Consider the following 12,117-nt stretch of genomic DNA (forward strand, 5'->3'; position numbering starts at 1 on the left):
TGTTAAGAATATGCTAATGTCTATGCTCTCAAAAATTTAGTTATAAACGATTCCTAGCCATCAACGGTTTCAGCTACAGTGATAAAGTTTCAAATGACAACACCCACTTTTTTTGAGCAAGAGAGTGTGATAAAAAATCTTTAAAAACAGAGAAAAATTAGGAAGAAAACATAGAATAATGAAAAACATAATGAATAGTCCATTATGCTATGTTATTAATGCATGACATTGAATATTGTCCCTTAAACTAATTAAATTAAATTAATTATTTAATTTTTAGTTCAAAAATTCTTTCAATTAGATTATTATAAGTCAAAGAAACAAGCGGTTGTTGTCACGAGCTTAATGTCCTACCAATCAGACGACTATCCCGACCCGTGATCTATTATTTTTTGTTTTTTGCTGACAATGAGTAAACGGATCCTAAGTTGCTCTTAAATTCAATAAAATATCTTAGAATAAAAATAATAATTTAATAAAATATCTTTAGAACGGCTTTACTATACGTTTTAGTTCAACTAAAGCACTAAAAATTAATTTGCGTAACCATTTTTTTTAAAAATTGGGTAGTTTTATGCATTGAAAAAGAAATGATAATAAAAATTCCTACAATCATTTCCCTCCTACAAAATATGTTTTTAAAAAGTCCTCCAAGTCTGTTTTTGTCCAACTAAAATACCGGTTACAAATGTTCATTTCCTATTTTTGATGGGAATATATTTCCTGCTTGTGAGTATATAAATTGGAGATTTAATAAATCTGACAAAAAAATATTCACCACTTTGCTCGAGCTGCCTGCCCATAAACACGCACTTATTTGGAAATAGTTTAATCCTTCTTTGACAATTTTATCTAAAAATAATTCTCGATTACTCTATCTCGCCTAGTGGTTACCAACGATTTAAAATTAATAAAATTGGGTTGTGTTTCTTTTTTCAAAATTAATGTTTAGGCCACAGTAATTTAGACTTACAATTGAAAGTAATTTAAATATTTTAGCTACCACATGAGCATTCTAAAGCCACAACTTGCCACCTGCGTATGGAAAACTTATTATGTCCCACAAGGTCTTCTAACCAATCTGATTGGCACAATTTTGTAAACCTAAGGAATTTTAACATCTGAAAATGGGAATTTAGTTGCTTATCGCGATCCAGCCTGCAACCAGTTAAATCAACAATAATAAAACATTAAAATGATTCAATTACAAATTGCAATCTGTTTAGGCTGGCGCTGCCTTAATTTTTTTTTAGATATAACAGAGTTACTATGCAATTCTCAATCCTTTGATATGCCCTACTTTCTCTCTAAGGGTAGAGTTCAGAAACACCCTGCATATATTAATAATTTTCTTTTATTCGTTCCAGGTACCTCTACGGCCATGGTTGTCTAAAGCTGGATTGGGATCTTCAGAAGAACATCAGACATCAATGCTCACAGTAGCTCAAGACAAAAGAAATAAAAAATGGGTTTTAGCTCAAGAGAGGTTCCTAAAACTAACGTGACTCTTTGGTGATGACAATTTATTCCTTTTCAACACGTCATCAGAAGTGCCTCCAATTGCCGAGAGTTTTTACCTAATATTTAATATATCTGTTGTGAACAAAATACATGAATTCTATTTAAAATAAAATTGATTTTTGTACTTTCCCCCCCTTTGTATTAAGTATTTTATGTGCAGGGTTTTTGATATTTGTCACCTATTTAGAGCGGCGACTATAGTTTTGTTTCGTTCTCATTTTCAATGATCGCCCAAAAAAGAAATCATATTTTTCCTTCTCTTATACCTGTCGTGTAATCCTCAAATTTCTGATTCCGTTTGATAATATTATTGTGGTAAAAAAAAGGGTGAAAATCGAAATTCAAAAATCACGTAGAAATCCATAGCAATAACTGCGGATTTGCGATCGAAAACCGCATGGATTTATTATGAAATCGATGCGAAATGGAACTGAAATGGTCAAAAATGATAGGTGATTGCTCATATGCGTAATATTATTATTTGTCTCTACAAATAGTGCAATGTAATAGCAAAAGTACTAGGTTTGACGATTACAAATTCTTAAGCATCATTTTCTTGTTTCTTACATTTTCCACGGATACCTTTACCCGTAAGGGAATTTTCCAGGGATGTACCCGTAATCCAAGCTTGTTTTATTTATTTATTTTTGTTATTATTAATCGCAATTAATGTTAATGAAGTAGTGATGAAGTGATTTGTTAAATTATAGCAAATGTTTTAATATTTTTAACTCCTTATAAACGCAGAGTTTAGCATTAGATCGTTATCGCAACATAAAAATTGCTAATTCTAGCTTATTTCTTGTTCTACGCAGTACTCGATCGTTCGATTAGACTTACACTCTAACTTAATTACAAAACGTGAAGATTTAAGTAAAAATATTGGTCGCAAAATTTTTTTTATTGACATTTATTTTATTTTTCCAATTTTTATTTATCATTTCATAACCGCATTTCTAAATGTGCTTTGTTTGGAATATATTAAATACAGTAACATGCATAAAATTATCAAGTCGCCAAATTCATCCAATTTAAGAATCATTTTGTTTAAATGGCCCATTAGTAACAACTTTCTTCTAAGTCAGGGATGGGCCAACTGTGGCCCGTTGTAAGGTTTTATCCGGCCAGCGGATAGAATTTTAACTTGCCGATCCGTGGCGAATATAAACAAGATACATTATACATCCATTATTTTGTCTACTTTGTTTAAATCTATTTTTGTTCTTTCTTTTTTAACAAAGTACTGATGATCTTTTTACTTTCTCTATTGGTGGAATTGATGGAAATAGTTAGCTCAGACGGCTTCAATTGGTAAAACGCTGAAAGCAGAAGTTCTTTATAGAATAGCCACAGATTAGCTCCAACAAGCGTTTGTCTTTCTCCAGGATCAGACGTATGGAATCTAACATAGGTGAATTGTGCTTCAGACAGCGCATTTTAAGCTCCAACGAGAGGATTTTTCTGCCGGTGCGAGTTCTAACATTATTTATCGAGTATGGAAAGATTGCACACTATTGTTGTTTCTAAACATGCCAAACTTTGAGTTTTGTAAATCATTACCAAAAGCTAGTTTCCAAAATTTAATATCTCATGCCCAGAAAATCAGAGCTATGTTTGCTTTCATCTTATATATGTGAACAAGTGTTTTCAACCATGAACCTTAGAAAAAATAATTTCAGAAGTAGACTAACAGACAAGCATTTAGCCTTAAAATAAGCACATCTCACTTCGAACCTAAATATAAGGAAATAAAATCACAATAATAATGAAAAATAAAATCACAATTTCATTCATCTCATTAAATATTTAAATTAAAACTTGGATATCGTTTTTTTCTATTTTAGAAGTTTTTACTCGGCCCACCATGCTTTTTTCTCTCGGTTTTCCCTCGACCAAAAAAGTTTGCCCATCCCTGCTCTAAGTGTTGTGACGCTTGTGTGTGTTAAAAAATATTCAATTTAAAAAAAAAATACTGAAGGATTTTTGTTTCAATATAGCGGGCCTAAAGATACCACCATTTTAAACAGTTTGTAGTCTATTTTAATTTTTTCGGTAACACCGCTATCTGTGAAGCAAAATTCATAAATCTACAACTCAACTGGACTGGTTACTTTTTACGGAGAATCCGAATCTGAAATAAAAAAATAGTTTATTTTCAAGATTTCAAAGTTGCCCTATCCCTGGGGTGAAAGATCCGAGTTTGGTATCATTAGATAGTTATTAAAATTTTAAGTATATCTATTTTAATTTTTTCGATTTGATGTATATTTCTCGAGATACTTGACCGTTTCCAAAATGTTCACACCCTGTTTGTATGTAAATGGCTAGCGTAACTCCGGAAAAGGGCGCAAGTTGTTTCTTTTTTGTGCAGCAATGAAATAATTGCTTAAAAAAACTGAAATTCAAATAGATCATAAAAACAAAGTAGTAATTAGTTTATGTACGCATATGCTTATTATATGACATGCAAAATTCGTTTCAAAACAAGGTACCAAAAAAAAATGATTCCGATTAAATCTTTTTATGTACTTTTATTTAATATGTTTCTTAAAAATTAAGCAATTTATGTTCTAAAATAATCCAATTTATTCATTACCAAAAGCTAGTTTCCAAAATTTAATATCTCATGCCCAGAAAATCAGAGCTATGTTTGCTTTCATCTTATATATGCGAACAAGTGTTTTCAACCATGAACCTTAGAAAAAATAATTTCAGAAGTAGACTAACAGACAAGCATTTAGCCTTAAAATAAGCACATCTCACTTCGAACCTAAATATAAGGAACTTTTAAAAATAAAATCACAATTTCATTCATCTCATTAAATATTTAAATTAAAACTTGGATATCGTTTTTTTTTTCTATTTTAGAAGTTTTTACTCGGCCCACCATGCTTTTTTCCCTCGACCAAAAAAGTTTGCCCATCCCTGCTCTAAGTGTTGTGACGCGTAACATATTGATATTTTGCGCCGTTTTTTATAGTCAGCACATTACACTGGCTGGAGTTGGTCAAAACATTACCTAACAGTTATAAATGTGTTTACTCACAACAGTTTATTCTTCAAAAAACGTTGTTTATTATAAAGGATCTTATATAGTATAATAATGATGAAATGCCACTAACGTAACCTTAATACCAGCCATTTTGGACGTAAACCGCATTACACAACCATATCGATGTAAATCCCATAGGATATTTTCACAGTTCCAACTTTCTTTTTATTGTTTTGAGCATAAACCATATTAACCGCAAGCAGTTGCGAGATATCTTCAGTAAGAATTTCTCAGTATAAAAAATAAACTATTACTCAAACGCTGAATTTTTTTTTTTTTACCTTTACGCTAGTCACCTTATTTTAGGTCCATCTTGCTACGAAAAGTATTAAGTGTGAAAACGATAAGCCTGTACCGAGGCGCATCGGTTTACAGTGAAATCTCCTTCAGGCCCGAGTACCGCTGTACGAAGCGTATTCTGCTAAGTGCTCCCACCCATATTTTAATAATGCGAGTCTCTAGTGGTCACAAGAATAATATCTCGCTCCTTTTGTGACCATGGTATCATGTCTGTTTATTTATGTCCATTGCTTCGTATCTGTTTCTCATCTCGCCACCTTACACGATCAGTTTGAATCTTTGCAGAGTAGAGAGGAGTATAACTTAAAACTTGACCCGAATTCGTTGAAATTTCGAAAAGAAAAATGGAAAACTTTTTTCTTAGTGAGTCCAAATAGCGGTGAACAAGAAAGCTTTTACGAGGCTCGCAATAATTTTCTTTACAAATCATTTTTGTATTGCTTTTTTAACAATTCAATAGTTTTGTTACTTCCTGTGAAATATATTTTCAAATACATGCGAATATCCTTAGCTACAAGTCAAATAAGCGTCACCCCAATACGGGTGACGTGGCCCTATCAGAAACTTTGGTGTCACCCGAATATAGGTGCCGCGTCCCGATCAGAAACTTTGCTGTCACCCGAACATGGGTGACAGTGCAGTAAACGTGTTAAAAATACAACGCGTTGATTATTTTTGTACCTTTCAATGGATAAACTTTTTTTGTATTTATATATTCGTGAGGTGCATAAGCTATGTGATTCTCACATGAAGAAAATAAATGGTACAACGTAATTGTACCTTAAATGAAACTATTTTTATTTTTTGAGAGCCAGATCATAGCACCAGCTCTTTCTTGCTTGACAGTTAAGAATTGGTAGTCTAAATTTTGCTCTGAGACATATTCTGGTCTTTTAATGCCGAAATTTCAAAATTTACTTTTATCAAAAGAAAATTTATTCTTTTCCGAAATTCAAGTGTTCTTTGGTAAATTCTATCCTTTTAACTCAGTTCGTTAGAAAACGAGATTAAATTAGATAATCTCTTTCCGGCTGTCAAGCAGGTTGCGTTACGATCTTGGGGTGCACTAGGAGAGTTCAATTTATTAATCTGTAATTTATAAATTCAAAAATGAATGAAACCGATTAGTTAAATTTACTGTAAGAAAAATCTCAGGCCTAGTGCCTGAGATGAACGACGATTTTAACCCTACAGGACAACGACCCTAAGTAAACGACTTGTATTGTGAGCCCTTTCCTGCTTAACAATGTGCAAAACCAACTGCGTAAACCACCCCAGTCACCAGATCTTACTTACGGCAGTAAGTGTTTATATGTAATAAAGATTTTTTTTAAGGATGTGTATTTAGAGTTTTCTTCAGATATAAGAAGAGATTCTATTTTTGCCACGTTAATCTACGAAGAACGTTATTCTATTTATTAAGTAATTATTTTAGATGTTTGAATAATTTTTGATTCATTTTATTTATTAACAGGGATAATGAATACATTTTTAGTAGCGCAATGTATTTTTTGTGTGTTATTTTTTAGATTTTTTTTCATCATATTATATTAATCTTGAATGATTTTTTTCCTTTTAAGAAATTTTGCTAGTGAATAATTTTTTTTTTTTAATCAAAATTAGAGTAAATAATGCATTGAACCTTGTTATTTCATATGTTCTCTAGCAACGTGAGTAGTATGCAATCTTTCACTTTAAAGAATATCGACAAAAAAAATTGATAAGGCAGGGCAATTTTGATGTTCTTGAAGATTTTAACCAAAAATTAATGAATTTTTATTTCTATTTATCATGTGTTTATTTACATTTAATTTTATTCATAAGTTGTATATTTATTTTAATTCTTGCCTTATTTTTTATTTTATTTATGACTACGAGTTATGATTTATAATTTTTTTAAAAATAATAATAGAAAACAAGTTTTTGGAAATTTTTAAGGACATTATCTTTTATTTTATATTCATTTTGGTAAAATTTTAAAAGTTTTTTTCTCTTTTTTGCATTTTTAAATGCTATTTTAAAATTATTTTTTTTGACGTATAGCCCTGCTCATTAAAATATGTTCTATTAAATCTAATTTTGAAATTTTAAAGTTCAGAATAATTTTAAAACTTTCTCAAGCCTATTATAACAACTTTGGAAAGGTTTTAAAAATGCTACCAATCTTATTACTAGTTTAAACACTTCATTCGCTTAAAAAACATAGTAATTTTTTTTTAATTTGTTTGTTTTTTGGAAATGTTTTTGTTTTTGAAGTTCGAATAACGTTTTTTAAACAAGTAATATCTTTCAACTTAAGTTTCTTGGGATTATTTAATTAATACTACCCATTTTATTACTTGCTTTAAAACTTCATTTGCTTGAATAACGTATAAATTGGAAAATTTTTATGTTTTTGAAGCGAATGAAGTTTTAAACAAGTAATATCTTTCGACTTCAGTTTCGTGGGATTATTTATTTAATACTATCGTTCTTATTTTTTTAACCAGACTCAATAGAATATATTTTCTAGAAAAACATGAAACAAAAAATACTCAAAAATAATTACGGGTTAGTTGATAAATAAGAAAATTTATTTCCGCATTTTAAAATGTAAGACGTAGAATCGATTGAAGATTGATCATGAAGCATTTCTTTATCTTAAGTTCCAGGCGTGTTATTTAGATTTCATAATAAGCCAGTAATTGTGAAAACAACTGTAATTATTAAATTCAAGTACCTGGACGAACTTGATTTATGAAATAATTTAGATGCATTCAAAAATCTACGCATATTTTATTCGTATACGTTTTCATTTGTGAACTGTGATTTAAATAGAAACATAAAAAGGCTTGATGTTTGAAATTTATGACTCTATAATAAGTTAAAAAATTCTACCTGTCCAATAAATTATAATATGTTTAAGTATATATGTATAAAACACGTTTGCGCTAAGAAAAATTATTGTCCCCTTTAGGTTGTTTATAATTTTATTTTGAAATATTTTTTTTTTAAACAAGGAAACATTTACACTATTAAAAATATGCATTTTTGATTTGTTGATTTTGAAATGACGATGATGTAATGAGGGTAATTATCATACCGACAATTTATTTTTTAATGTACTAAATCACAGTTTGTTTTGACGGCTGTATTACTTCAATGAATAAGAATTACAGTAAATGGTTTGTTGATCACTTGAGCATTTTTTTAAATATGAAAGAACGGTTTAAAAAAACAAGAACTGATTAATCCATAAAAATTCATCACACATCTTTCTTACTGATTATACGAAATTAACTATAGCACTTGATTTGCAGTATAAGTAAAAGAAGATAAGATTTTAGAGTACTAATCTAAAGCAATAATATTTTTTTTTAGAAAGTTTTACTTAATTTTTTCATTGCATGTAGATTTTGTGTTAAAATTTTAAATGGGTTTGTAATTGCGAAATGATTTAACTTATACTTATTTGAATATCAAAAAACTTTACAAAATAATGCCAGTAATAAATCTTCAAAAAAAAAAAAAAAAAAAAAAAAATCTGAAAATCTAGAATAAACCATTTTTAGACGTGAGGTCAATTTTAATTTCTGTTTTTAGTGTTAGTGTTTTACTACTATACTTATAAATAACTAGGATTAACCTAGCTTTTTAATTATTCGTCTCTCTTTAATAACTTTTATGATTTCAGATAATCTTTTTTTTATGATTTAAGTGGTGGGAATAGAACTAAATTATGATGTATTTACAATTTTATTTGAGTGTCCCCAACATTTGGACCACCTGCTTTTAATCTATTTTTGCTCCTATAAGGACGCTTTTCTATTTGTTTAATATTTTTTATTTCATACTTTTGATTCAATCATCACTGTGAGGAAAATGTAAAAGAATTTAAAAACCTAGGATCACTAGTTACCGATACAATGAAGCTTGAAATTAGCGCCAGCAGGATGGTTGTTGAAAACAGCTGTTATGTTTTACAAAAATTGTTAAGATCTAGCTATGTTAACATTAAATTTTTGATGCGTAAAATTATAACACTGGGGTACAATTATTTTTCTGCTGCATTAGATTTTTTTTAACGGATCTTCGATACTTTCGTATCACTGATTTCAAATCTGCAATCGTCTCTCAAAGCTACAGTTTTTTTTTTAAATAAATGATGTTTTTAGTCTATTTTATGTCGAAAAATACAAGTTTAAAAACGTTATATATAACAAGGGGTAAATGTTTCGATAAACTTCGAGGGGAGACTTTTAGGACACATCATGAATAAAACTCAAGGTCTCATCAAGAATAAAACTGCATCGGAACTCATGTCCAGAAATGTCACATTACGTCGCTAGGGGCATTTCCTCTATTATGAACTGTTTCTTCGTGTGCGTCTGAACAGGTCATAATAGGGAAGAGCCCCCGATATTTCCAGGAATGGGTTTCTCTGCAGTTAATAATTTTGATGATGTGTCCTAACTCCCTTAGAAGTATGTCAAAACATTTACGCAAACCCCTTGTTATATATAAAGCTTTCAAACTTGTATATTTCGACAAAGAATATCTTTTAAAAAAATGTGTGGTTTTAGGAGCAGAACTAATTAAAAATTTGAAATCTGCTCACCCGAATTAGGCAAGATCAAGTATTTGTATAAATGCAACAAAACACTTGTCCCCAAGTGCAATTCACTCCATTGCGTAATATGGATATGAGACATAGAATTCAACTAAAAGCTATTCTGATCTTTTCAAAATATGGGAAAGGAAACTTTTACGCATGGTTTTCGGTGGAATTTGTGAGGATGGACTTAAAGGAATTAGAACAAATAAATATATAAGTAATTAAACATTGTTACTACTATAAGAACAAAGAATATCCAACAATTTGGGCACATCCTAAGAATGGTCTGGGTGGATCCTAGAATAGTCCACCCCGTGGAGATTTTTTTAAATCTCGCCAAACTTGGTTTTCGGAAGATATTTCGGGGAGACAATTTTGAACGTCGATTACACCACCAAAATTCTTAAAATTGATTAGTTATTTGATATATATAACTACGAGAAAGTTGGATTTCATTAGAAAAGAGGTAAAAGGTTTTATTTTTTCTCCATTTATGCTTCTGATCTCTTGCTGTTAGAATCATCGTTATCATTTCATTTTTTAACCGTTATTTCATTTATTATCCATATTAGTTATTAAAAAATTTTATTTGTCAAATTATTATATTTTATTAAAAACTATTTTAATAAATTTGTAATAATTTAAATTGTTTTTTTTTTATAATCAAAAAAGCAACGCTGATCCCAATAATAATCGCCAACTTGGCGAGATTTCAAATAGTTGACAAGAGGTGGGCTGTTCTGGGATTTTACCGAATGAATCATAAAAGAGATGTCAAAAGATAATTAGATACCTAGGAGTTTGAACATCTTGAGGAAAACTTAGTAATAAATGGACGAAACAAATTGAAGAGTACTTCAAATTACTAAAAAGTCTCAACTGCAAATAAAAAGCGATATGATGAGTACCTGAAATTAATTAAAATTTCTAACTCCTTGAAGAAGGCAAATTGAAGAGTATTTGAAATTACTCAAAATTACCAATTGCAGGAAAAAAGGTGATTTCAAGAACACTTGAAATTACTCACAATTACCAATTGCAAGTAAAAAGTGATTCGAAGAGTACCTGAAATTAGTCAAAATTCCTAACTGCAGGAGAAAGGCAGATTGAAGAGCACTTGAAATCACTCAAAATTACTAATTGCAAATAAAAAGTGATTTGAAGAGTACCTGAAATTACTCAAACTTACCAACTGCAAAAAAAATAAAAAAATAATGGTAAACTGAAAAGTATCTGAAATTACTCAAAAGTGACCAACTGCAAAAAAAAAGGCTACCAACAGAAAAAAAAATGATCATAAATTTTAATGGAGGAGCAGGAATATAGTGTCAGGATGATGGCAGTTTAACCGTCTCTTCGTGCTTTTGAGATTTAATCGTCTTCCAACATTGATCTTGAACAACATGCTCATAAATTTGGCCGATATATCACAATTATTAAAAAGAAAAAGTTTTTGAAGAAGAGTAATTTTTGTTAAATGAAAAAAATAAAATAAAAGTCTTTTTTTTTTTTTATTCTTAAGGATATTGATTCCGAAAGATGTGTTTATTTAGTAAACGCACAATTTATTGTTATATTAAACTAAAATAATAGTTATAGTTAATTCGTTTCCATCATCTAAGTGTATTCTTTAAGTATGTGACTATTAAAGTAGAATATCCTATCATTAGATAAAATTTATTCAGTTTTTCTTTTTTTCTTCCTTTCTTTATTTTTCGCCTGTTAGTTGTTACAATGGCTTATAGTATGAAAGATTTCTTTATGATAATTGTATTATTCAAAATTCATTTTATGCTATTCAATACCTTCATACAAATTTTAAGATTTCTTTTATTTTTTTACTACATTTTTTCCTTTTTTAATTACTTTTGACATCAAGCCAAGCCGAACTTATGAATTGAATATCGCGAGATAGTCAGAGTTTTCTTCCATTAAATAGTTATTATTTAAAACAAAAAAAGTTAAAAATAATTCAAGAAAAAAACACTCAACTTTGAAATTTTTAGTAAACTATAATTTCGAGAAGAACTCGAATTAAGTTCATAAATGAAAATGACGCATTGAGCAGTCAAATTTCTTCAACTTTGTAATTGCATTTCTAAGGACTTCAGACAAACTGCTTACTTCTAATTTAACTATTCCCGCACTAATTATCGAACTATAATTTTTTATTCCATCGGTTTTGTGCATTTTTCTACACACCTTCGTAATTTTAAGTTCCTAAATCTTATAGTTTCTGGGCTACAAAACAAAATTCAACTTAAAACAAAAAGGAAAAAAAAATTGAAAAATTGACGTAAAAAGCTCTTAAAATTGCTGTAACTTTCAAACAAATTAGATATTCAAAAAAAAAAAAGCTCTTGCTAAGTTCACACGAAAGCATTACCCTTTCAGCAGGATAAATTTCAAGTCTGTAGTTGCTTTCCTGCGACCTGTAGGGGGTCCCGAATGGTGCTTTTTGCTACAGGTTTGACAGTTAATACTTCTAGAACTAATTATTGAATGCTGAAATTTTTTTTATTTCATCGCACTCTCTGGACAGTTTTCGACGCACCATCGTAATTTTAGGCTTCTAAATCTTATAATTAATTCTTGCACAGCAAAACGAAATGTAACAAACACCCAAAACAGTGTCTAATAGGGTAAACCA

The 12,117-nt window shown here is 29.7% G+C and overlaps 1 protein-coding gene across 6 annotated transcripts in view; it reads left to right on the forward strand.

Annotated features, from left to right (window-relative positions):
• LOC107436762 (angiogenic factor with G patch and FHA domains 1) overlaps positions 1–1,650 on the forward strand; it is a 45,303-nt gene extending 43,653 nt beyond the window's left edge. For all 6 annotated transcript variants that reach the window (XM_016048566.4, XM_043047570.3, XM_016048568.4 and 3 more), the window contains exon 16: positions 1,368–1,650. In XM_016048566.4, the coding sequence (XP_015904052.3) occupies positions 1,368–1,505 (138 nt within the window). In that variant the 3' untranslated portion in view covers positions 1,506–1,650. The remainder of the gene's footprint in view (positions 1–1,367) is intronic.
• The last annotated feature ends 10,467 nt before the right edge of the window (positions 1,651–12,117 follow it).

The sequence above is a fragment of the Parasteatoda tepidariorum genome, chromosome 7 (assembly GCF_982258835.1).
Source record: "Parasteatoda tepidariorum strain Cologne lab strain chromosome 7, Ptep-v5.0, whole genome shotgun sequence".
Lineage (NCBI taxonomy): Eukaryota > Metazoa > Arthropoda > Arachnida > Araneae > Theridiidae > Parasteatoda > Parasteatoda tepidariorum.